We start from the raw sequence: 27,749 nt of genomic DNA, 5'->3' as shown, positions 1-27,749 counted from the left end.
GCCACCCCACATGTAGTTGACAAGGCAGGCGTAGTTTTGGACTTCACCGTTAGAGGCACAGAGTATACAAGCAGGCTCTGAACCATTATGAGACACAGAGAAGGCTGATGGTATCAAGGCTGTGCTCTAACATTGTGTCCCCCACTACTTCCATCCCAAACTTAAAGGCTACAAAATCAACAAACAGTTTGGATGGTTCTAATCTGTATTTCAGAGTGGAAAAGCTCCTTTATAAAATTCTCATTCTGAATATTTGGTCATTACATGATGAACAATTACTCCATCTCCATTGATCTCTGTATAGATATTAAATAATACATTGGTTTATAAAAACACATAGGAAGCAGAGGACGGGGATTCAGAGAGGAGTCAGGACAGTGGGTGTGAGGGTGAAGTGGTTAATAAGGGTGGTGAGTCATACAGTGAAGGAGGGCAGGCTGCCATTCGGCCCCTTCTGCTTGTACTACATTTTCCGTCGGCAACACCACTTTGTGCTGGGGTTGGGGGTTCTGAGATGGCAAAGATGGGGACAGTTGAGCTGTGCCCATCTCCTCCTTCCCCCACGCACACTGGAAGACCTCTGGACCACCCAACTGCCCGACTTATTGGTCAACCCATCTTCACAGGAATCTGACATTACACCCTGGCCGTTGGTCCCCCAGTAACTCCAACTTCACATGGTCATAGCCAACCAGACTGTGTTAACCAGCTGGAGGGATCATAACCAGTCAGCAATGTTCCAGTGCACCCAGACTTCAGGCTCCCACTGGCTGGAGATCCCAGTGGCAGTGTTGCAGTTCCACCACCCCTACTGCAGACAGCGCCACCCCAGTTCAGGAGTAGAACTACAGCCCTGGCATAGTGCACAGGAAGAGTCCATTGAGCCACATGGTTGGTGGACTCAGTGAGCCCTTGACCACGATTGGAGAGCACTCGGTCATTGCAGCACAGGGGAGGTGGTGCTTGAGGTGAAGGTGGTGATGTTCCATTCATCTGGTCTGGGCACTGGTGTCTCTGCGGGCGATGGCCGCTGCCTGCGAGCTGTACCTCCGCGTCACGATGCTGCTGATGTGGGCCTTCACTATCTTGGTGATCTCAGCCACCTGTGACAGGACAAACAAGGCCGAGTGAGTAACGCAGACTGTCAGGGCCCAAACGACACAGCAATGCAGAACCCAGAGTGACAACGAGGAGGCTGGAACGCAAGAGAAACTCAACCTTGGGGCTCAGCTTGGGGTCAGGGGTCAGAACCAGGGCTGTCTGTAGGTCTTTACTGATACTGGTTTATTATTATCATATATACGGAGGTACAGTGAAAAGCTTGTTTTTCACACCGTCCATACAGATCAATTCATTACACACTGCACTGAAGTAGAACAAGGTAAAATATTTACAGAATGCAGAATAAAGTGTAATACTATGGAGGAAGTACAGTGCCGGTAAAAAAAAATAAAGGTACAAGACAATAACGAGGTGGATTGTGAGGACAAGAATCTATCTTACCACACAAATAGTAAATACCGAGTCCATGGGAGAAGTCAGAGAAACCAGAACCAGAGGGTTAGCTTAGTACAGGGATGTTCAGGACAGGTACGATTGATGACTGGATGGTCAGATGGACTGAATGAGAGGCCGAAGCTGGATCATTGGCAACAACTGTCAAATGAACTGTCTTCGTCAATTGGGTGTAGAAAGCTCTGGATCAAGGGCTTGGTGACGAGGTTAATAGGGAAAAGTGCCCACTGGCTGGCAGAGATGAGATGGGCCGAATGACCTATTCCCACACTGTACGTTTCTGAGAGAAAGGACACCACAGACAATTCTGGGCCCTCCGCTAGTCTCAATCTGAAGTTATGACTATGGTAAAAGCAGTGTAATGTCCCCACACATACTGTCCGTGGGATGAGGCAGTGAGGTGAGAAAGGATCATCGGCATTCAGTGAGTGGCCATTGGAAACTGCCAGAGGCATCCAAAGTGTCAAGGCAGTTGATAGGAAGAGATGGGATTGGGCAGAAGGGATGGGATCGGGAAGAAGGGATGGGATTGGAACTAAGCCAAGCTCCATCATGCGCATAGCTCTTCTCACCATTGAGGACATCTTCAAAAAGCGATGCATCAAGAAGGCAGCGTCTATCACTAAGGACCCCAGTGACCGAGGACGCGCCCTCTTCTCATTACTGGCTTCAGGGAGGAGCTACACTGGTCCGAAAACACACACTCAACACTTTAGAAAGAACTTCTTCCCCTCCACCACCAGGTTTATGAATGGTCTGTGAACCCACGAGTTGACTTCTCTATTTTTTGCACTACTTAGTTAATTTTTATATACATTTTTTTAGTGAATTTCTTAGTGAGAGAAATTATTCTTAAGGAGTCCATTTAGAATGTGCTGACACAGAAAGAACGTGCAAAGCAACTTGCAGGGCAACGTATAAACCAATTTGCAAAATCAGGATGAAACAATAGCTTGCTGATTAAAGAAGCGATACGGGTAACGGGAAGACATGCTTAACGGTTGAACAATAACGGTGTTAATGCGCTGAGGCTGATAAGTGGGCCAAAGGGGTAATCACATTTGTAATTTTGTAATGAGATTAAAGAAGAATGTAGGGTATAAAAAACTGTGCAAAGTGTAATTCGGCACTCAATCTAGCAGGAGCTGGTTGGGTCCGACTCTGCAGACTCGAAAAATAAAGTTTACCGTTCTGCAAATTGCTGAGACTCAGTGTGTTTCTGACACTTAGTGATTTTGATTCTGATGGATTATCAGCAGGAGGAAGTAGCTTCTCTCTGGACTGGGGCAGGTAGTGTTAAGGAAGCAGGGAATCTGCAGAAGGACTTAGACAGATTGGGAGAATGGGAAAAGAACTGACAAAATACAGTGAGATGAGTATACGGTCACGCACTTTGGTAGAAGGAATAAAGACAGACTATTTTCTAAATAGGGAGAAAATTCAAAGAAATCAGAGGTGCAAAGGAACTTGGGATGTCTATTTAGAACAGAGCTGAGGAGTTTTTAAATATATTTAACGTATATATTTTAATTAATTTAAAGCAGTGGTTGATTAGGTTCTTGATTAGTAAGGGCATGAAAGGTTATGGGGAGAAGCCGAGAGAATGGGGTTGATAGGGATAATAAATCAGCCATGATGGAATGGTGGAGAACTTGATGGGATGAATGGCCTAATTCTGCTCCTATATCTTAAAGTCTAAAATCAGTTCTGTTTCTCCTCAGACACTTCCCAACCCGCTGGGGATTTCCGGCTTTTATTTGTCATAAATGGTTCCTTGAGGTTGTCACAGCCGGAGAGGTAGTGGGGATAAGTTTCCAATACCTATTAAATGCTCCCAATGGTGTTTGACTCAATTATTCTCTGACAACCGAGCCAGCTCCTGGTCTTCATGTGTGGCTTAGCTACTAAGCCCAGCAGAACCATTTCTACTGACAGGAGAAGGGGCAAAGGCATCTTAAAACTAGTCGCTACGAGCAGATGGAGCTCGACAGCCCTGGTTGGCAGCCCATCTAGAAGGAGGAAAACACTAATCTCAAACCTCCGCTGCTTTAAGGTTATACTCACTCACGGGGAAGGCTTTGAGAGTAAAACCCAAGGGAAAAATCCTGAGCTGGAGTGCCTAAGGCAGTCCCACAGTGAGTTCAACGCTGAATGGCAACACCTACGATGCTGCCGGTGCCAAACTGTCTCGGTCTCTGTTGTTCCTTTGTGTTCATCAGATGCGTGGAGGGGGGAGCTTGCTACATGGGTCACAGCTTGCTCTCCACATTGTGCTGCCCTGGCTTGCATACCTAGACAGGTGGAATGCCACATCCATGACCAACCCTGACCGATTGAGGCCTCATCAGCCTAAACTGCCTCCTTCTCCTCAATATACACCCACCCAGTAGCACGATCAGCCTCCTGCCAGGGTTTTGGCAGTGTTATAGAGCCATTGAGAGAGACAGCACCCTAACAGACCCTCCGGCCCATTGAGTCTACACTGACCACCAGCCTCTCAGTCATGCTGGTCCTCCACTATGCCCACTTTTCATTCTGTCCATATTCTCCCAGATTCCATCACTCCCTGCACATTTTACAGCGCCAATTTATGCAGCAAATCACATGGAAACCCATGCATTCACAGAGAGCGTGCAACTCCACGCAGACAGCGCCGGGGGTCGGGATCGAACCTGTGGCCCCGGAGCAGGGAGACAGTGGAACTATCCACTGCACCACTGTCCAGCCCAGCTACTGTCTGACTTAGTGACCAGTCCGGTGTACCGAGTCATCTAATGAAACTTCCGCCTCATCATCCATCTCCCAAATCGCTCCGACTCCCACAGGAGAGGTCTGCATCTCCGATTGTTGAAGTTCCCTACCGCCCAACCCACAATCCCTTTGACACACTACTGTCAGGAAGGTGGTACAGAGCATTGTATCGGGCCTAGGACCACCAGACCGGGTAACAGGTTCCTCCCTCAGATTGTGAGACTAACGAGTACTCTGCCACCACCGAGGTCTTGTTACTAGAGCAGTGAGCTGTTTACCTGTGCTGTGCATTACGTGAACTTTGAATTATAGTTTATTAAGTTATCTGCGGCAATATTTTGGTTTATGTGCTGTTTTATGGGGTGCACTGTGGTCCAGAGGAGCCTTGTTTCATTTGGTTGTATATATGTACAGTCAGATGACAATAAATGTGAATTTGACATTGACTGCATCACTCTCCATCCTGGTTCCTTCACAGAACATCTTCCCCAGAGCTGTTGTTGATCATCCACTCTGTCTGTCACCATGGGAGACTGGATCTCATTCCCTTCCCCTTTACAATGGTGGACATGGCGATGCTGCTTCCCAGGATGGAGGACCGGAAAGAGGGACAGAGTCTTGCGGTCAAGCGATGGGAATCTCTGGAATTCCGTGGGTTTGTGGGCTGCTCACTGTCTGAGTACAATCAGGATGGAGGTCACAGAGGATCTGGACTTTGGGCAGAACATGAACATGGAAGAAGAAGTGCTGCAGTTTCCCTGATGGACACAGGAGACCCGACAGCCCTAAACTCCTGTCCTGGCCTCCCTTTGTCCAGAACCCCCTTGGGCTGGGGGTGGAGTTGGTGGTTAGGGAAGTCTCAGAGGGTCCCACAAACAAGCCTCCCAAGCTGGCAACAGAGAGACTGCTGAACCATTTCCTCCAGAGACAGGGGCAAACCCACCTGCACGGTTTCAAAGAACATCTCCCGGTTCCCCACCGTCAGCCGGTAGGTGTTGGGCAGCGGGGCTCCAAAGGCTGCAATTTCCTCGAACCGGAATCTCTCCAGTGGCCTGGCATCTCCCCGCTTGTAGATGGAAATGTTCTCAGCACTGACGCCCAGCCAGAGGTCGCTGGGGAATCCACCCTCCTTGCACTGTGGATAATCAGGGATGATGCAATGAGATCGATCAATGGGCAAAGGAATTGCATGAACACATCATTGTATCCAGAGTATAAGCATGCAACCCCACCCGCCAAAGGGCACCCGCGCTCAACCCCACCCGCCAAAGGGCACACCTGGGGCTTCAAGAAGGGAGAGGGAGTGAGTGGGACACACGTGTCAGAGCGGGAGAGCTGGAGGGGTGACAATAACATGTATGGATGGAATGTGGTGCACCTATGAAATGGTCATTTCCCTCTAGAGAGTAGATCACAAGACAGCAGGGCAGAATTAGGCCATTCAGCCCATCGAGACTGCTCTGCCATTCCATCGTTGCTGATCCTAGAACCCACTCAAACCGTACACCTGCCTTCTCACCATATCCCCTGATGCTCTGACCGATCAGAAAACAATCAACTTCCACTTTACATATGCTCACGAATTGGCCTCCACCGCAGTCTGTGGCAGAGCATTCCACAGATTCACCACTCTCTGGCTAAAAACATTCCTCCTTACCTCTGTTCTGAGGGGTCGCTCCTCAGTTTCGAGGCTCTACTCTATGGTTCTGGATACTCCACCTCTCCACACTCACCCTATCTAGTCCTTTCAACATTCGGTAGGTTTCAATGAGATCCCCCCCCATTCTTCTAAATTCCAGTGAGTACAGGCCCAAAGCTGCCAAACACTCCTCATATGTTAACCCTTTCATTCCCAGAATAATCCTTGTGAACTTCCAAAGAGATATGGGACGCAAAACTGTTGACAATGCTCCAAGTGCAGCCTGACTAGTGTCTTATAAAGTCTCAGAATTATCTCCTTGTTTTTACATTCTATTCCCCTTGAAATAAATGCCAACATTGCATTTGCCTTCTTTACCAGACTCAACCTGTAAATTAACCTTCTGGGAGTCTTGCACAAGGACTCCCAAGTCCCTCTGCACCTCCAATGTTTGAACCTTCTCCCCATTTAGATAATAGTCCACACTATGGTTCCTTTTACCAAAATGCATTATCATGCATTTCCCAACACTGTATTCCATTGGCCACTTTTTTGCCCATTCTTCCAATTTGTCTAAGTCTGCTGCAATTGCATTGCTTCCTCAGCACTATCTACCCTTCCACCTATCTTTGTAACATTGGTAAACTTTGCCACAAAACCATCAATTCCATTATCTAAATCATTGACAAACAATGTGACAAGTAGCAGTCCCAATACTGACACCTAAGGAACACCACTAGTCACCGGCAGCCAACCAGAAAAGGCCTCTTTCATTCCTACTCGCTGCATCCCACCTGTCAGCCATTCTGCTTTCATATAACGCCATAGGATTTTATCTTGTTAAGCAGCCTCATGTGTGGCACCTTAACAAATGGCTTCTGAAAATCCAAATAAATGACACCCACTGCTTGTCCTATGTCCACCCTGCTTGTTACTTCTTCAAAGAACAAACAGATTTGTCAGACAAGATTTCCCTTTACAGAAACCATGCTGACTTTGACTTATTTTATCGTTGGTCTCCAAGTAACCCTGAAACCTCATCCTTAATCATGGACTCCAACACTTTCCCAGCCACTGAGGTTTGGCTAATTGGCCTATCATTTCTTTTCTTTCATCTTCCTCCCCTCTTAAAGAACACACAGACATTTGCAACCTTCCAGTCCTCCAGGACCATGCCAGAACCAAATGATTTTTGAAAGATCACGACCAATGCATCTGTTATCCTTTCAGCATGAGTTTGGGAGGAGATGGGTTTGAGGGATTAACCAAACTGAGACAGCCAGGAACCAGACCGAGCTACCTCAACATCGAAGAGTGTGGAGCCATAACCAGGCCACTCCATCATGATGTCCATGTACGTCATCATGGCTTGCTCTTGTGCCATGCCCTGGAGCTTCAGCCACTTGTCCACAATGCCGGCCCGCGTGGCCGACATCTCTTCCTTCATCCACATCTCCAACATCTGTTCCTCCTCTATCTTCTGCTTCCTCATCGAGCCTGTGCGGAGACTGAGGCGCAAAGTTCCTTCCAGGAAACTTGTCCTTCTCTTCTCCAGTGTCTGTGAATTGGACTTAGTGGCTTGGAAAATCTTGGTCCTCAACCTGGAGACAGGGTAGACTTCCTGGAGGTTCAGGGAGACCTTTGTGTAGTCTCCGTGGATATACTGTAGCCTCAGGGCAGCTAGAAGCTGTAGGGTATCTTCTGGGGCAGGGAAATGTCCACTGACTAAACATTCATGTGCCTGCAAAAGAAAAACAGTAACGTCAGGAGGCTAGAATGAGCAGAAAAGCCATTATCACATTGAGCACATTTACAAGGAGCGCTAACACAAGAAAGCAGTATCCATCATCAAGGTCCCCCACGATTCCAAGCCATGCTCTTGTCTCACTGCTGGTACCAGAGCTTTCAGTCCCACACCACCCACACCAGGTTAAGTTATTACCCCTCAACACTTAGGCTCCTGAACCAGTGTGGATAACTTCACTCACCTGAACACTGAACTGATCACTGAACACAACCCATGGAATCACTTCTAAGGACTTGATGACTCGCCTTCTCAGCATTATTTATTTATTACTTGTTGGGATTTTCCTTTGTATTTGCACAGTTTGTATTTCTTTTTCATTGGTCGCTTGTCAGTCTTTGTGTGGAGGTTTTCACTGATTCTGATGTGTTTATTTTTGTGAATGCCCACAAAAATGAACATCGTAATGGTATATGGTGACACTTACTCTGTACGTTTTTAGCTTGAACTTTGACTATTCAGATGTTCCAGCTTGTTTTGCCCTCTAGGGAACCCCTAACCACCCATCACACAGCTGCGCCTTTCTAACTCTATAGACGGCTAGAATCCGATCATCCTCAAATCCCATTTTATCAGTTAATCTGCCACCAACAACTAAGCAAATTCTCCATAAGAACAGGAGTGGGATTAGGCCATTCGGCCCATCAAATCAGCCATGATTTCCATTGGATGGTGGCGGAGTTTGTTTGTTTTGCATTAAGATAGAACAAGGTAAAACGATAACAGAAGGCAGAACAAAGTGGAGCAGCTACAGGGAAGGAGCAGTGCAAAGTAGACTGTGAGGTCACGAGGACAAGTTATCACACAGGGGAACCACTCAATAGTCTGATAACAGCGGGGTAGGAGCTGTCCTTGAGCCTGGTGGTACGTGTTTTCAGACTTTTGTATCTCCTGCCCAATGGGAGAGGGAAAGCGAGCTGTAACTACAACTTATTAGTTGGTAATATTACTTTATGCGTTGTGTGTGAGTTATATATACCGTGTTGTGCACCTTGGACTGTTGTTCGGTGTGAACAACTGTAATGACAATAAGCTTGAATTTGAAGAGGCAATGTCCGGGTAGGTAGGGAATGATTATGTTGGCTGCTGTACCGAGGCAGTGAGAAGTCCATGGAGGGGAGACTAGTTTCTATGACGTGCTGAGCACAGCTCCCCGCAGTTTCTTGTACTCATGGCCAGAACAGTTACCGTCCAGGATGCTACATACCTGGTGTATCAATAAAAATCCCTCGGAGTGCAGAAGAATAATGACCGATCTTACAGATTACGAAGATAACAAGGGGTGTAGACATTGTGAAACATATGGTTTGTTCCCCAGGGAAAGGGAACTTGAAACTAGAGTGAACAGGTTTAAGGTGAGAGGAGGAAGATGTACGAGAGACCCCAAAGGAACAAACTCCTCATCTACACGGAATGAGCTGCCACAGGAAGTGGTTGAGACAGATATAATAGCAACATTTGCTGGGGGAGGGGTGGTATTTAGAACACTATGGGCCATATGCAGGCAAATGGGAAACACCAGAGATTCTGCAGGTGCAGGAAATCTAGAGTAATACAGACAAAATTCTGGAGAAGACAGCAGGTCAGGCAGCATGTATGGAAATGAATAAACAATCGAGGTTTTGGTCCAAGACCCTTCATCAGGTCTGGAAAGGACGGGAGAAGAAGCCAGAATAAGAAGGTGGGCCCAGGGGAAGGAGTACAACCTTTCCTTTCCAGTCCTCATGAAGGATCTCAGCCCAAAGCCTTGACTGTTTATTCATTTCCATAAATGCTGAAAGACCTTCCAAATGGCAAATGGTACAAGCTTGGTGGGTACCTTGGCTGAATAGACCAACTGGTCCTGTTTCTGTGCTGTGAAACTCTGCCACACTATAAAGCTACAACTATTTACACTATACAAATTTGCCACCAATAAAGTTATAATCCCTGCAACTACTAAATTATCCCTTTCTTTTTGAAAATCAGGATTAGGTCAATTAGGAAAAGGGGAGGTGCAATGAGACCTGGGTGTCATTGTACACCATACATTGAAGGTGGGCATGCAAGTACAGCAGGCGGTGAAAAAGGCAAATGGTATGTTGGCATTCATAGCAAAAGGATTCGAGTACAGGAGCAGGGAGGTTCTACTGCAGTTGTACAAGGCCTTGGTGAGACTACACCTGGAGTATTGTGTGCAGTTTTGGTCCCCTAATCTGAGGAAAGACATTCTTGCCATAGAGGGAGTACAAAGAAGGTTCACCAGATTGATTCCTGGGATGGCAGGACTTTCATATGAAGAAAGACTGGATCGACTAGGCTTATACTCACTGGAATTTAGAAGATTGAGGGGGGATCTTATTGAAACATATAAAATTCTAAAGGGACTGGACAGGCTAGATGCAGGAAGATTGTTTCTGATGTTGGGGAAGTCCAGAACGAGGGGTCACAGTTTAAGGATAAAGGGGAAGCCTTTTAGGACCGAGATGAAGAAAAACTTCTTCACACAGAGAGTGATGTATCTGTGGAATTCTCTGCCACAGGAAACAGATGAGGCCAGTTCATTGGCTATATTTAGGAGGAAGTTAGATATGGCCCTTGTGGCTAAAGGGATCAGGGGGTATGGAGAGAAAGCAGGTACAGGGTTCTGAGTTGGATGATCAGCCATGATCATACTGAATGGCGGTGCAAGCTCAAAGGGCCGAATGGCCTACGCTTGCACCTATTTTCTATGTTTCTATGAAAGCCACTACAAGTAAAGCAAACTCATCTCCCCCACACAGAACAGACCAGTACAGCACAAAGGCCATTCAGCCCATCATTTTGTAACTGACTGTTCCCCACCTGCAACTGGCCCATTCTCTCTGTTCCCCCACCCCCCCCCCCCAATTCACATGGCTGTATGTGGTCCATATCCCTCTGATCTCTGCCTGTTCACATGCTTGCATATAGTCTCTACCCCACTGTTCCCCACATGTTCAGGGCCCATATTCCCCCCCCCCATTCCCCACACGTGCATGGTCCCTATCTATCTCCCCCTCCCTCTCCCCCCCACCCGTTCCCCATGTGTTCATGGCCCATATCCCCCCCGTTCCCCTGCGGGTGCATGGCCCATATACCCTCTCTGTTCCCCGCAGGTGCACGGCCCATATCCCCCCCGTTCCCCGCAGGTGCACGGCCCATATACCCTCTCTGTCCCCCAGCAGGTGCACGGCCCATATCCCCCCCGCTCCCCCTCCCCCCGTTCCCCACCTAAATACAGTCGTAAGCATCGGGCTGTGTTTGTTGTCAGGAGCACAAGTATACAGAGATACAGATACTATGAAAAGCCTGTTCACAGCATGTGGGTATGGACAACACACAGAACACAAGTTGTACAAGATGGCCAGGACAGAGCGAGAAACAAAGACTGTGTAACAACAAGAGCTCAGCGGAAAGAACACAGGCGTGATAGAGACATGTCCATGGTGGTGGGAGAGGTGATATAAAGATGTCCTTCTGCCAACACCTTCTCCGTGATCAAACCTTCATTAACCACAGTTCTTCAAAAGCCTACCTCATTGTGACCTTGACTTCCTGTCAAACTGGCGTCGAGCTGCACTCTCCGTCGAGATGGTGGCTCAGCTCTTTTCAGTTTGTAGGGATGCTTTTGGGGCCAGAAATGGCAAGCTGGGGCCAGGCAATACATCTCAATGTCTCCTTTCATGTACGTGTGATCAATAAATCAGAAATCTGCTCTGCCTGCCTGCTGTGCACTTTCTCTGTGACTGTTACACTTCTTTCTGCGTTGTTATTGTTTCCTCTCGACGTGCTGATGGGACACAGTGATCCGCAGAGATGATGTGCCAAGCTAGGTTTTTCACTCCAACACTGCACAGTTTTATTTGTCTCTTGAAATTCAAAACATTCAGTGAACTGTGTCACTTTTACCAATCAGTGAGGATTGTACTGGGCAGCCCACAAGAGTTAACACACTTCCGGTGCCTATGTAGCATGCCCACGACTCCCTAACCCTAACCTGTACCTCTTTGTAATTTGGCAGGAAACCGAAGTCGGCAGAGGAAACCCACATGGCCACAGGAGAACATACAAACTCCTTACAGATAGCGGCAAGTATTGAAAACTGATCGTACAGCTGGCGCTGTGAAGCACCACGCGAACCACTTCCACTACCATGGTGCCCAGACGCAGCTTAGAGTCCGGAGGGGAAGTGAGCAGGGGACATACCTGCTCAAACATGAACACGAACTCCAGCCCGTGCCGAGAGACGCTCGCCACGTCCAGGAAACAGTAAAGCTTGAAGTAGAGACACCAGGGGCTTTGCTCCTGGTCCTCTTTGCCCATCAGCCTACGGTCAGACAAAAAGCCATCAGTCCACAGACAGAGCAAACCAACACCCACCCCGACACGTCGCACACTCACCACCATCACAACCTCCTCCGGTCCACGTTCCCAAACTGCCTCCCCAAAACCACCACAACACCTCAACACACATCAGTACCCTCAGAGACCACCCCCAACCGCAACACCTCAACACACATCAGTACCCTCAGAGACCACCCCCATCCCCAGCACCTCAACACATATCAGTACCCTCAGAGACCACCCCCTCACCCCAACACCTCAACACACATCAGTACCCTCAGAGACCACCCCCTCACCCCCAACACCTCATCACACACCAGTACCCTCAGAGACCACCCCCTCACCCCCAACACCTCAACACACATCAGTACCCTCAGAGACCACCCCCTCAACCCAACACCTCAACACACATCAGTACCCTCAGAGACCACCCCCTCACCCCCAACGTCTCAACACACATCAGTACCCTCAGAGACCACCCCCTCAACCCAACACCTCAACACACATCAGTACCCTCAGAGACCACCCCCTCACCCCCAACGTCTCAACACACATCAGTACCCTCAGAGACCACCCCCCACCCCCAACATCTCAACACACATCAGTACCCTCAGAGAGATCCACTCCCTCAACCCAACACCTCAACACACATCAGTACCCTCAGAGACCACCCCCTCACCCCCAACGTCTCAACACACATCAGTACCCTCAGAGACCACCCCCCACCCCCAACATCTCAACACACATCAGTACCCTCAGAGAGATCCACTCCCTCAACCCCAACACCTCAACACACATCAGTACCCTCAGAGACCACCCCCTCACCCCCAACGTCTCAACACACATCAGTACCCTCAGAGACCACCCCCTCAACCCAACACCTCAACACACATCAGTACCCTCAGAGACCACCCCCTCACCCCCAACGTCTCAACACACATCAGTACCCTCAGAGACCACCCCCTCAACCCAACACCTCAACACACATCAGTACCCTCAGAGACCACCCCCTCAACCCAACACCTCAACACACATCAGTACCCTCAGAGACCACCCCCTCAACCCAACACCTCAACACACATCAGTACCCTCAGAGACCACCCCCTCACCCCCAACGTCTCAACACACATCAGTACCCTCAGAGACCACCCCCTCAACCCAACACCTCAACACACATCAGTACCCTCAGAGACCACCCCCTCAACCCAACACCTCAACACACATCAGTACCCTCAGAGACCACCCCCCACCACAACACCTCAACACACATCAGTACCCTCAGAGACCACCCCCCACCGCAACACCTCAACACACATCAGTACCCTCAGAGACCACCCCCCACCGCAACACCTCAACACACATCAGTACCCTCAGAGACCACCACCACCCCCAACTCCTCAACACACATCAGTACCCTCAGAGAGATCCACTCCCTCAACCCCAACACCTCAACACCCATCAGTACCCTCAGAGACCACCCCCTCAAACCCAACACCTCAACACACATCAGTACCCTCAGAGACCACCCCCTCACCCCCAACACCTCAACACACATCAGTACCCTCAGAGACCAGCCCCTCAAACCCAACACCTCAACACACATCAGTACCCTCAGAGAGATCCACTCCCTCAAACCCAACACCTCAACACACATCAGTACCCTCAGAGAGATCCACTCCCTCAACCCCAACATCTCAACACACATCAGTACCCTCAGAGACCACCCCCCACCCCCAACACCTCAACACACATCAGTACCCTCAGAGACCACCCCCCACCCCCAACATCTCAACACACATCAGTACCCTCAGAGAGATCCACTCCCTCAACCCCAACACCTCAACTCACATCAGTACCCTCAGAGACCACCCCCTCACCCCCAACACCTCAACACACATCAGTACACTCAGAGACCACCCCCTCACCCCAACACACATCAGTACCCTCAGAGAGATCCACTCCCTCAACCCCAACACACATCAGTACCCTCAGAGACCACCCCCCACCCCCAACACCTCAACACACATCAGTACCCTCAGAGACCACCCCCTCACCACAACACACATCAGTACCCTCAGAGACCACCCCCCACCCCCAACACCACAACACACATCAGTACCCTCAGAGACCATGCCCTCACCCCAACACCTCAACACACATCAGTACCCTCAGAGACCATCCCCTCACCCCCAACACCTCAACACACATCAGTACCCTCAGACCACCCCCTCAACCCAACACCTCAACACACACCAGTATCCTCAGAGACCACCCCCCACCCCCAACACCTCAACACACATCAGTACCCTCAGAGACCATCCCCTCACCCCCAACACCTCAACACACATCAGTACCCTCAGACCACCCCCTCAACCCAACACCTCAACACACACCAGTACCCTCAGAGACCATGCCCTCACCCCAACACCTCAACACACATCAGTACCCTCAGTTCCAGCCCCACCCCCACACCCAACACCTCAACACACATCAGTACCCTCAGAGACCACCACCCACCGCAACACCTCAACACACATCAGTACCCTCAGAGACCAGCCCCTCACCCCCAACACCTCATCACACACCAGTACCCTCAGAGACCACCCCCTCACCCCCAACACCTCAACACACATCAGTACCCTCAGAGACCACCCCCTCAACCCAACACCTCAACACACATCAGTACCCTCAGAGACCACCCCCTCACCCCCAACGTCTCAACACACATCAGTACCCTCAGAGACCACCCCCTCAACCCAACACCTCAACACACATCAGTACCCTCAGAGACCACCCCCTCACCCCCAACGTCTCAACACACATCAGTACCCTCAGAGACCACCCCCTCAACCCAACACCTCAACACACATCAGTACCCTCAGAGACCACCCCCCACCCCCAACACCTCAACACACATCAGTACCCTCAGAGACCACCCCCTCAACCCAACACCTCAACACACATCAGTACCCTCAGAGACCACCCCCTCACCCCCAACGTCTCAACACACATCAGTACCCTCAGAGACCACCCCCTCAACCCAACACCTCAACACACATCAGTACCCTCAGAGACCACCCCCTCAACCCAACACCTCAACACACATCAGTACCCTCAGAGACCACCCCCTCAACCCAACACCTCAACACACATCAGTACCCTCAGAGACCACCCCCTCACCCCCAACGTCTCAACACACATCAGTACCCTCAGAGACCACCCCCTCAACCCAACACCTCAACACACATCAGTACCCTCAGAGACCACCCCCTCAACCCAACACCTCAACACACATCAGTACCCTCAGAGACCACCCCCCACCACAACACCTCAACACACATCAGTACCCTCAGAGACCACCCCCCACCGCAACACCTCAACACACATCAGTACCCTCAGAGACCACCCCCCACCGCAACACCTCAACACACATCAGTACCCTCAGAGACCACCACCACCCCCAACTCCTCAACACACATCAGTACCCTCAGAGAGATCCACTCCCTCAACCCCAACACCTCAACACCCATCAGTACCCTCAGAGACCACCCCCTCAAACCCAACACCTCAACACACATCAGTACCCTCAGAGACCACCCCCTCACCCCCAACACCTCAACACACATCAGTACCCTCAGAGACCAGCCCCTCAAACCCAACACCTCAACACACATCAGTACCCTCAGAGATCCACTCCCTCAACCCCAACACCTCAACACACATCAGTACCCTCAGAGAGATCCACTCCCTCAAACCCAACACCTCAACACACATCAGTACCCTCAGAGAGATCCACTCCCTCAACCCCAACATCTCAACACACATCAGTACCCTCAGAGACCACCCCCCACCCCCAACACCTCAACACACATCAGTACCCTCAGAGACCACCCCCCACCCCCAACATCTCAACACACATCAGTACCCTCAGAGAGATCCACTCCCTCAACCCCAACACCTCAACTCACATCAGTACCCTCAGAGACCACCCCCTCACCCCCAACACCTCAACACACATCAGTACACTCAGAGACCACCCCCTCACCCCAACACACATCAGTACCCTCAGAGAGATCCACTCCCTCAACCCCAACACACATCAGTACCCTCAGAGACCACCCCCCACCCCCAACACCTCAACACACATCAGTACCCTCAGACCACCCCCTCAACCCAACACCTCAACGCACACCAGTATCCTCAGAGACCACCCCACACCCCCAACACCTCAACACACATCAGTACCCTCAGAGACCATGCCCTCACCCCAACACCTCAACACACATCAGTACCCTCAGAGACCAGCCCCACCCCCAACACCTCAACACACATCAGTACCCTCAGAGACCAGCCCCACCCCCAACACCTCAACACACATCAGTACCCTCAGAGACCACCACCCACCGCAACACCTCAACACACATCAGTACCCTCAGAGACCAGCCCCACCCCCAACACCTCAACACACATCAGTACCCTCAGAGACCACCCCCCACCCCCAACATCTCAACACACATCAGTACCCTCAGAGAGATCCACTCCCTCAACCCCAACACCTCAACACACATCAGTACCCTCAGAGACCACCCCCTCACCCCAACACCCCAACACACATCAGTACCCTCAGAGACCACGCCCTCACCCCAACACCTCAACACACATCAGTACCCTCAGAGACCACGCCCTCACCCCAACACCTCAACACACATCAGTACCCTCAGAGAGATCCACTCCCTCAACCCCAACATCTCAACACACATCAGTACCCTCAGAGAGATCCACTCCCTCAACCCCAACATCTCAACACACATCAGTACCCTCAGAGAGATCCACTCCCTCAACCCCAACACCTCAACACACATCAGTACCCTCAGAGACCACCCCCTCACCCCAACACCCCAACACACATCAGTACCCTCAGAGACCACCCCCCACCCCCAACAACTCAACACACATCAGTACCCTCAGAGACCACCCCCTCACCCCAACACCTCAACACACATCAGTACACTCAGAGACCACCCCCTCACCCCAACACCTCAACACACATCAGTACCCTCAGAGACCACCCCCCACCCCTAACATCTCAACACACATCAGTACCCTCAGAGACCACCACCCACCGCAACACCTCAACACACATCAGTACCCTCAGAGACCAGCCCCACCCCCAACACCTCAACACACATCAGTACCCTCAGAGACCACCCCCCACCCCCAACATCTCAACACACATCAGTACCCTCAGAGAGATCCACTCCCTCAACCCCAACACCTCAACACACATCAGTACCCTCAGAGACCACCCCCTCACCCCAACACCCCAACACACATCAGTACCCTCAGAGACCACGCCCTCACCCCAACACCTCAACACACATCAGTACCCTCAGAGACCACGCCCTCACCCCAACACCTCAACACACATCAGTACCCTCAGAGAGATCCACTCCCTCAACCCCAACATCTCAACACACATCAGTACCCTCAGAGAGATCCACTCCCTCAACCCCAACATCTCAACACACATCAGTACCCTCAGAGAGATCCACTCCCTCAACCTCAACACCTCAACACACATCAGTACCCTCAGAGACCACCCCCTCACCCCAACACCTCAACACACATCAGTACCCTCAGAGACCACCCCCCACCCCCAACAACTCAACACACATCAGTACCCTCAGAGACCACCCCCTCACCCCAACACCTCAACACACATCAGTACACTCAGAGACCACCCCTCACCCCAACACCTCAACACACATCAGTACCCTCAGAGACCACCCCCCACCCCCAACATCTCAACACACATCAGTACCCTCAGAGTCCTCCTCCAGTCTCAGCTCACCTACAAAGCTGCCAAAATCTACCCAGTCCCAACCAGATGAGACCCCTCATTCAGCACTCCACTCCGAAGGGCAGACCCTGTCTGTTGGTGGAGCCAGAGACAGTGAAGAAGGTTGTCAAAGAAACAGCAGGAAATCAGCTGGAAAGCTGGCTGGTGCAGTGTAATCAGGTCAACGTGAGGTGGTCTACTTTGGAAAGTCTGGTAGGACATCTAGAGTAAGCGGTAGAACATCTGCAGGGGCTCGCAACCTGGGGCTTACAGACCCCTTGCTTGACAGTATTAGTTCATGGTATAAAGCAGGTTGGGAACCACCAATCTGAAGTCTGGCAGAGGATATCGAGCAGGAACATTGACATGCAGAGAGACAGTGGGGTGCAAGCCCTTAGCTTGCCAAAAGTGACCATCGAGTGGTGCTGGTGAGAGGGATGGTGAGGGTGTCTGTATGCCCTCATTGGCTGAGGCACTGCGATGAGACCTTACGTTGCAGTTTATACTAAACACTGGCTGGTCAATATAACGGAACACTGGGTACATCTCTGGTTTCCACGCCACAGGAATGATGTGATAGTGAGAGAGAGAGAGTGCAGAAGGGATTCACCATGATATTGACTGAAATGGAGGGCTGTGCTATCGGGAGAGATGGGAAAGGTTAGGTTAATTACCATTAGAATGTAGGAGGCTGAGAAGTGACGGGGGAGGGGGAGAGATGGGGAAAGTTTTATATAATTATGAGGAATAGATAGGGTAGGTGGTCAGAGTTTGTTTCCCAGAACAAGGGAGTCTAGCTCTGTGAGATAAAGGGGACATTAGGGACAAGTTTTTTACCTCACAGTGGTGGGTGCATCGATTGAGCCACCAGAGATGGTGGTCGAAGTGACGTACAAGAGGCGTTTGAACAGGTCGGGCAGAGGGAAAGGAGCCTCATACGAGAAAGAGATTGGTGTAGAGAGATATCATGGTTAAAAGAGAACATCGAACATACAGCACAATACAGGCCCTTTGGCCCACAGAGTTGTGCCGAACACGTCCCTACCTTCGAAATTACTAGGCTTACCTATTGCCCTCTATTTTACTAAGCTCCATGTACTTATCTAATCCATGCACTGTGTGTCAGACAGAGTGGTCAGCAGCACTGGGGCTCCACAGGGGACTGTCCTGTCTTCCTTCCTCGGACTTCAATTACAACACAGAGTCTTGCCATCTTCAGAAGTTTTCTGATGACTCTGCCATAGTTGGATGCATCAGCAAGGGAGACGAGGCCGAATACAGGGCTACAGTGGGAAACTTTGTCACATGGTGCGAGCAGAATCATCTGCAGCTTAATGTGCAGAAGACTGAGGAGCTGGTGGTGGACCTGAGGAGGGCTAAGGCACCGGTGACCCCTATTTCCATCCAAGGGATCAGTGTGGACATGGTGGAGGATTACAAATACCTGGGTATACGAATGGACAATAAACTGGACTGGTCAAAGAACACTGAGGCTGTCTACAAGAAGGGTCAGAGCCGTCTCTATTTCCTGAGGAGACTGAGGTCCTTTAACATCTGCCGGACGATGCTGAGGATGTTCTACGAGGCTGTGGTGGCCAGTGCTATCATGTTTGCTGTTGTGTGCTGGGGCAGCAGGCTGAGGGTAGCAGACACCAACAGAATCAACAAACTCATTCATGAGGCCAGTGATGTTGTGGGGGTGGAACTGACTCTCTGACTGTGGTGTCTGAAAAGAGGATGCTGTCCAAGTTGCATGCCATCTTGGACAATGTCTCCCATCCACTCCATAATGTGCTGGTTAGGCACAGGAGTATATTCAGCCAGAGACTCATTCCACCGAGATGTAACACTGAGCGTCATAGGAAGTCATTCCTACCTGTGGCCATCAAACTTTACAACTCCTCCTCCAGAGTGTCAGACACCCTGAGCTAATAGGCTGGTCCTGGACTTATTTCCACTTGGCATGATTAACTTATTATTATTTAATTATTTATGGTTTTATATTGCTATATTTCTACACTATTCTTGGTTGGAGCGGCTGTAACGAAACCCACTTTCTCTCGCGATCAATAAAGTATATCTGTCTGTAAAAGCCTCTTAAAAGACCCTATTGTATCCATCTCCACCACCGTTGCCGGCAGCCCATTCCATGCACTCACCACTCTCTGAGTGAAAAACTTACCCCTGACATTTCCTCTGTAAATACTCCCCAGCACCTTAAACTTGTGTCCTCTTGCGGCAACCATTTCAGACCTGGGAAAAAGCCTCTGACTATCCACATGATCAATGCCTCTCATCATCTTATACACCTATCAGGTCACCTCTCATCCTCCCTCGCTCCAAGGAGAAAAGGCTGAGTTCATTCAACCTATTCTCACAAGGCATGCTCTCCAATCCATGCAACATCCTTGTAAATCTCCTCTGCACCCTTTCTATAGCTTCCACATCCTCCCTGTAGTGAGGCGACCAGAACTGAGCACAGTACTCCAAGTGGGGTCTGACCAGGGTCCTATATAGCTGCAATATTACCTCTCGCTCCCAAATTCAATTCCACAGTTGATGAAGGCCAATACACCATACGCCTTCCTAGCCACAGAGTCAACCTGCGCAGCTGCTTTGAGCATCCTATGGACTCAGACCCCAAGATCCCTCCAATCCTCCACACTGCCAAGAGTCTTACCATTAATACTATATTCTGCCATCATATTTGACCTACCAAAATGAATCACCTCACACTTATCTGGGTTGAACTGCATCTGCCATTTCTCAGCCCAATTTTGTATCCTATCAATGTCCCACTATAACATCTGACAGCCCTCCACACTATCCACAACACCTCCAACCTTTGTGTCATCAGCAAACTTACTAACCCATCCCTCCACTTTCTCATCCAGGTCATTTATAAAAATCACGAAAAGTAAGGGTCCCAGAACAGATTCCTGAGTCACTCCACTGGTCACCGACCTCCATGCAGAATATGACCCCTCTACAACCACTCTTTGCCTTCTGTGGGCAAGCCAGTTCTGGATCCACAAAGCAATGTCCCCTTGGATCCCATGCCTCCTTACTTTCTCAATAAACCTTGCATGGAGTAGCTTATCAAATGCCTTGCTGAAATCCATATACACTACATCTATTGCTCTACCTTCATCAATGTGTTTAGTCACATCCTCAAAAAATTCAATTAGGCACATAAGGCACGACCTACCCCTGACAAAGCCATGCTGACTATTCCTAATCATATTATGCCTCTCCAAAATGTTCGTAAGTCCTGCCTCTCAGGATCTTCTCCATCAACTTACCAACCACTGAGGTAAGACTCACTGGTCTATAATTTCCTGGCTATCTCTACTCACTTTATTGAATAAAGAAAGAACATCCACAACCCTCCAATCCTTCAGAACCTCTCCCGTCCCCATTGATGATGCAAAGATCATCGCCAGAGGCTCAGCGATCTCCTCCCTCACCTCCCACATTAGCCTGGGGTACATTTCGTCTGGTCCTGGCGATTTATCCAACTTGATGCTTACCAAAGGCTCCAGCACATCCTCTTTCTTAATATCTATATGCTCAAGCTTTTCAGTCCACTGCAAGTCAACACTACAATCACCAAGATCCTTTTCCATAGTGAATACTGAAGTTAAGAACATAGAACACTACAGCACAGTACAGGCCTTTCAGCCCATAATGTCATACGAACCTTCAAGCATCCTCCAATAGCAATCTAATTCTTCCCTCCTACATAGCTCTCCATTTTTCTATTATCTACACGTGTCTCTATGGATTTCCTTAACACCCCAACAGTATCTACCTCCACTACCACCCTTGGTTAGCGTAAACCTGTTAGGCTGCAGGGCCTATTTCTGTGTTGTCTGGCTCTATCCCTACAGAACTGGATACAGGAGCTGGGAAGACCCCGGGGAAACATGACCTGTACCTCTCGAACTTGGCCAAGACGTCGGCGACCACCACGCGGCTCTCAATGGCCCTGTCCCCAGCGTTCTGGTGCTCAAACAGGGCGAACATGTTCCGGCTGTCCTCCATCGCCAGACCGCGCAGCAACTTCTCCACCACCTGGAAGCACAAGCGGCGTCCCTGAGCGACGCACGGACCCAGGACCGCGTACCCCCGCGCACGCCTGTGCCATGCAGACCAGGCCTTGCGTATGTCCGTGTCACATCTGCGCTATGCAGACCCAGGGCCCTGCGCACGTCTGTACTACGCAAATCTGAGACCCCGCGAGCCAAGCACAGGGAGGGGAGTAGAAGATACAAAGGCAGATCCCAAGTGGGCACACGTCTAGACTGACACCGGAGAAGCCACAGACACAGGGATGTAGAGCAACATGTACCCTGCTGGAGGGACTCAGCAGGTCAGCCAGCATCTCTGGAAAAGGAACTGTCTACGTTCTGGGGTGAGACCTACAATCAGTGTGCTGACGCAGAGCTCTCACTGAGATGTCGACAGTTCCTCTCTTCCCCCCACGGATGCTGCCCGACCTGCTGAGTCTCTGCAACAGGTTTCTGCCACCTCGCCTCCTCACTCTGTCCAGTGGGTGATCGGGAACATCCGAGCCGGGGTCAACAGGCAGACTGCTGCCAATGACACAAGCCCGGTGGACAGTCTCTCAGCTCACCTGCAGCGCTGTCGGCACCGAGCAGGGGCGGTGAGCCGAGTTCGTGGACAGCGACTGTTGTCGCTAGTTAGTGACTGGTCAGCTGTGTTCTGTCTCTCACCTCGCCCGCGGTGGTGTGGGAGTCGATGATGATTTGGCAGGAGCCCCCACCATGGCAGTACACCGTAGTTGACATCTCGCGGCAGCTGACCAGGGCTTGGATCTCAGCCTGAGACGGCACAAACTCTCGGAGCCTGGTCTTCTTCAACGACTCCAGGATGAAGTGGGCGTACTTGTGGATCTCGGTGCCAGCAAACAGCTCCTTCACCCTGTGCAGCAAACAGACGCTGAGGCAGGGGCAGCGCAGAGTGTAACTGTGTGGGAACGTAGGGTGCAGTGCGGTGTGGGGGAGAAGGCGCGGGGAGACAGGGACGGCACGTACGACACGACGCAGGGGGGAGACGGTGCAGGGGGAGACTGCGTGGGTGACGCGGCGCGGGGAGACAGGGGGACGGCACGTATGACATGACACAGGGGGGAGACGGCGGGGGTGACATGACATTTGGGGGGGTTAAGGTGTGCAGGGAAACACCGTCAGCCATTCAGACCTCCTGAGGTGGAAGCGGAGGTAGTGGAGGGTGGCGCGCCCCGGCAGGAAGGTACAGCCCATGCAGACGAGCAGCTGGAAGAGGTGCAGGTTCCCCGGACGGTTGGGCTGTGGAACGTGGCTGGTCTGTTTGATGAGCTGACAATAAACTTCGTCCCGGAGAGCCTTCAGGTCCTGGCAGGTCTGCAGAATTCCCTGGATGATGGGGATGGGATCGGCCACCGTTTCCAGCTCCTGCAGCGACTGGAATATCCTCACCGCCTCGTCCTGCAGACTGGTGTAGCCCCTGTCCTTCTGCACTGCAGCAGGGGAGACGGGCAAGTCAGGCTCGGTCGCCGTCTAGACGGAGTGTAGCAGATTCCTCCGTCTACAGCTCCACAATGGGGCACAATCCCCCTCCTGTCTCAGAAACTTCCAAACCCCCACCGCACAGTAACCTATACCCGCCCCTGCAGCTCCTTTCTCAAAACCTGATCCCACAAAGAATCCCCCCACAACTGCCCCCGTTACCAAATTCCCATCACCCCCACATCTGATGTACCCCTAGCTGACTGATCCCCAGTCCCCCTCAACCCATTCCTCAATCTGGCCCTCAACATGGTACCCATCCCTCCTCGGATTGCCATCCCCATCTCACCCCCCCACCCCATGTCGCCTCACAAACCCTCTGAGCCCCCAGAGTCACTTTCTATACAGGGAGAGAAGGGGTATGTGGTGGGGGGGATAGAATAGGAGGGGGAATGGATGATAAAGGAGAGATTGGCAGGTGGGGAGATGGAGAAGGGGACAGAAGCAGGGAAGGTGGGTGATGGTGATGGGTAGGTTCAGGGTTGGGGGGGGTAATACAGGCAGGGCCAGGAGTTGGGGGGGTCGTGGGAGGAACAGCTACTCACGTCCTGTGTTGATGTCTCCGTAGATGAGGGGCAGCAGCGGTGAGTGGAGTGGGTGGTGGGTGTACCTCAGGATGGGGTTCCTCCGGTACGTCTGCTCCACCATCTCTGCGTTCGCACTGTTCTCCTGGAAGGTGAAGCAGGTTTACTGACCAGGAGCTAAAACCACCACTGATACGTGAGTGAAGTGTCCCACTGGCAAACTTCTCCCTTCACCTCTTCACCTCAGCACCCAACTACAGATGGCAGCGCTCTAAACTTAGAACAGAAACCGCGGGGGGGGGGGGGGGGGGGAGACAGGTTGCGGGGTTGTGAGGGGAAAGAGTGGTGTTGAGGTCAGATCCATTCAGCCATGACCTCACCGTCTGGAAACATTGACTTACTCCTTCCTGCTTCTTATGGAGCAGCAACAGGCCCTTTGGCCCATCAGCCTGTTACTACAGTTGGCTGATCTGATTCCAACACCATGTTAGAATCACTGCCTGGTTCGGAAATTGCACCATCTCGGATCGCAAGACCCTGCAGTGGATAGTGAGGTCAGCTGAGAAGATCATCGGGGTCTCTCTTCCTGCCATCACGGACATTTACACTACACGCTGCATCCGCAAAGCAAACAGCATTATGAAGGACCCCATGCACCTCTCATACTATCTCTTCTCCCTTCTGCCATCTGGGAAAAGGTTCCGAAGCATTCGGGCTCTCACAACCAGACTATGTAACAGTTTCTTCCCCCAAGCTATCAGACTCCTCAATACCCGAAGCCTGGACTGACACCTTGCCCTATTGTCCTGTTTATTACTTACTGTAATGCCTGAACTATTTTGTGCACTTTATGCAGTCCTGGGTAGGTCTGTAGTCTAGTGTAGTTTTTTTCTGTGCTGTGTTTTTACGTAGCCCAGTCTATTTTTTGTACTGTGTAATGTAACACCATGATCCTGAAAAAAACGTTTCATTTTTACTATGCACTGTACCAGCAGTTATGGTCGAAATGACAATAAAAAGTGACTTGACTTGACGTTGCCACCTGTCCTCAATCACCTTTCACCACCTTGATCACCACGTGTCCCTCCCGCTCCCTTAGAAACACTCAAACTCAGCTTCCATCACTCTTTGAGGATGAACACTCCAAGTACTCACCAACCTCTCAGAGAAATTATTTTGTCCCTTTACTGATGAAAATGTAGGTGGGTGGGTTAGTAAGTTTACAAATGATACGAGGGTTAGTGGTGTAGTGAGAAGCATGGAAGACTGGCAACAGGATATAGATCAGTTGCAGAGATGGACAGAGACATTTAACCCAGACAAATGTGAAGTGCTGCCCCCTGGTGATTCAAATGTAAAGAGACAGGACACTGTTGAGGGCAAGGCCTCTGATGAGCAGAGGGATTTGAGGTTCCAAGTGAAGAAGGTTTACGGCATGCTTGCCTTTATTAGTCAAGGCATTGAATTCAAAATTCAGCAAGTTATGTTGCAGCTTTTTAAAATTCTAGTTAGTCTGCATGAGGAGTATCGGGTACAGTTCTGGTCACCCCCATTATAGGAAGGATGTTGAGGCTTTGGAGAGGGTGCAGAAGAGGTTGACCTGGATTAGAGGGCATGTGTTATAATGAGAGGTCGAACAAACTTGGGTTGTTTTCTCTGAAGCAGTGGAGGCTGAGGAGGAGATCTGATAGAGGTTTATCAGATAATGAGAGGCGTAGTTAGAGTAGACAGACAATATCGTTTTCCCAGGTTTGATAGGGGTGCTTAAGGGGCACATAGATGTACGGAGAATGGACCATGTGTTAACTGAAGAGTTAAGGCATCATTAGCTTTACAGTTTGGCACAACATCACCTATTCTTCTTAAACTCCCTCTGAGCGTCTAAAACCTAGTAGCTAACAGAATTAAAATCTCCAGATGACCAACTCCCCATGTGAGTTCTTACTGGTTTTAATGAGTTTTAAAAACATATGTACACACAAATCAAGTTAGTGCACAATCAAGTCAGAGCGCAAGATTAGGTATCCAGTTCAAAACCCATCCCAGTCACTCATTACATACATTCACTTTAGTGAGAGGCTCCTCAGTACAGGAGCCCGAGGCTGCAGTTCACTGTGAAAACCCCTCCAGACCAATGGGCAAACAGAAGCTGTGACCCTATTGGACGTCTCTGCTTACCTTGATCTCACGAATCAGCTGCTGGGTTGGTGTTTCTATGGGAACCTTGCTGTCAATAACATTCTGAATGGCAGTGGCCCAGCACGTGGCCTCGTTCTGTAGCTTTGTATAAAGTCGATAGGTGTGCTTCCTGCCATGGACAACTAGGTGCCAGTAACCTGCAAATGGAGAGGGCAGAGTGAGAACAGCACGGACAGAACCACAGGCCAAAGGGCATTGGGAGCAGCACTGGAACCACACCAGTGACACTTTCACCAACACCGGAAGCACGCCAGTGCGGACACCTACACTGGAGCCATGCCAGTGACACTGGCACCAACACTGGGACCACACCAGTGACACTGGCATAAACACTGGCTTCACACCAAATGACAATTGTGGGCGGGTTTGTTAGAGCTGTCGGAGAGAGTTGAAACTAATTTGGCAGTGGGGTGGGAACCAGAGTAATAGGGCTGAGGATAGGGCTGTGGGTATACAAGTTAATGCAGTGTGTAGTGAGACTGTGAGGAAGGACGGGCAGATGATCGGGGGGGAAATTGCAGTCAGTGGACGAGTTGAAGTATAACACGGGGGCAAAAGCAAAAAGGGTGATGAATACAAGACTGAGGTATTATATTTGAATATCTACAGTATTAGGAATAAGACCATGAACAGAATTAGGCCATTCAGCCCATCAAATCTGCTCCACCATTTCATCATGGCTGATTTATTATCTCCCTCAACTGCATTCTCCTGCCTTCTCCCAATAAGTTTGATGCTATGACTAATCAAGAACCTATCAACCTCTGCTTTAAATAAACCCAATGACTAAGCCTCCACAGCTGTCTGTGGCAATGAATTCCACCAATTCATCACCCTCTGCTTGTAGAAAGTCCTCATCTCTGTTCTAAACAGATGTCTCTCTAGTCTGAGGCTGTGCCCTCAGGAGGACTCACTGAACCACTCCATCTAGGCCTTTCAATATTTCAATGACGTCTTCCCTCATTCTTCTAAGCTCTAGTGAGTACAGGCCCAAAGCCATCATCCTTTCAATCCTAGAGTCATTCTCATGAATCTCCTCCCGACCCTCTCCAATGCCAGCATATCTTTTCTTAGATGAAGAGTCCAGAACTGCTCTCACTATTCCAGGTATAGTCTGATTAATGCCTTCTCAAGCTTCAGCATTACATCCTTGCTCTTGTATTCTAGTCCTCTCATACTGAATGGTAACATCGCATTTGGCTTCCTTACCTCCAACTAAACCTGCAAATTAAGCTTCAGGGAATTCTGCACAAGGACTTCGAAGTCCCTTTGCACCTCTGATTTTTGAAAATTCTCCCCATTTTGAAATTAGTCTGTGTCTTTATTCCTTCTACCAAAGTGCATGATCATAAACTTCTTTAGCCATTCTCACAATCTGTTCAAGTCCTTCTGCAGATTCCCTGCTTCCTCAATGCTACCTGCCCCTCCACCTACCTTTCTATTGTCAGTAATAGCAATGACACTGACTTCTGCCCCCGACACTCTCGAATTTCTGCTAGTGAAATTGCCACAGCGAAGACTGACGCAAAATACTTAGAGTTCCTCCACCATTCTTTGTCCTCCA

At 50.2% G+C, this 27,749-nt stretch overlaps 1 protein-coding gene across 1 annotated transcript in view; it reads right to left on the bottom strand.

The window, feature by feature from the left end:
- Positions 1-202: 202 nt before the first annotated feature.
- The window catches only part of LOC132392905 (unconventional myosin-X-like), a 114,529-nt gene continuing 86,982 nt past the window's right edge, over positions 203-27,749 (bottom strand). The window contains exons 33-41 of the mRNA XM_059967456.1: positions 26,165-26,322; positions 24,008-24,131; positions 23,116-23,413; positions 22,629-22,836; positions 21,830-21,966; positions 11,916-12,036; positions 7,206-7,646; positions 5,210-5,401; positions 203-1,103 (exon numbers count right to left, since the gene is read on the bottom strand). Of these exons, the coding sequence (XP_059823439.1) occupies positions 990-1,103; positions 5,210-5,401; positions 7,206-7,646; positions 11,916-12,036; positions 21,830-21,966; positions 22,629-22,836; positions 23,116-23,413; positions 24,008-24,131; positions 26,165-26,322 (1,793 nt within the window). The 3' untranslated portion in view covers positions 203-989. The remainder of the gene's footprint in view (positions 1,104-5,209; positions 5,402-7,205; positions 7,647-11,915; positions 12,037-21,829; positions 21,967-22,628; positions 22,837-23,115; positions 23,414-24,007; positions 24,132-26,164; positions 26,323-27,749) is intronic.

The sequence above is a fragment of the Hypanus sabinus genome, chromosome 4 (assembly GCF_030144855.1).
Source record: "Hypanus sabinus isolate sHypSab1 chromosome 4, sHypSab1.hap1, whole genome shotgun sequence".
In the NCBI taxonomy this organism is placed as follows: domain Eukaryota; kingdom Metazoa; phylum Chordata; class Chondrichthyes; order Myliobatiformes; family Dasyatidae; genus Hypanus; species Hypanus sabinus.
Note: the sequence above shows the minus strand (reverse complement) of the source record. Positions and strands in the feature narration are given on the sequence as shown.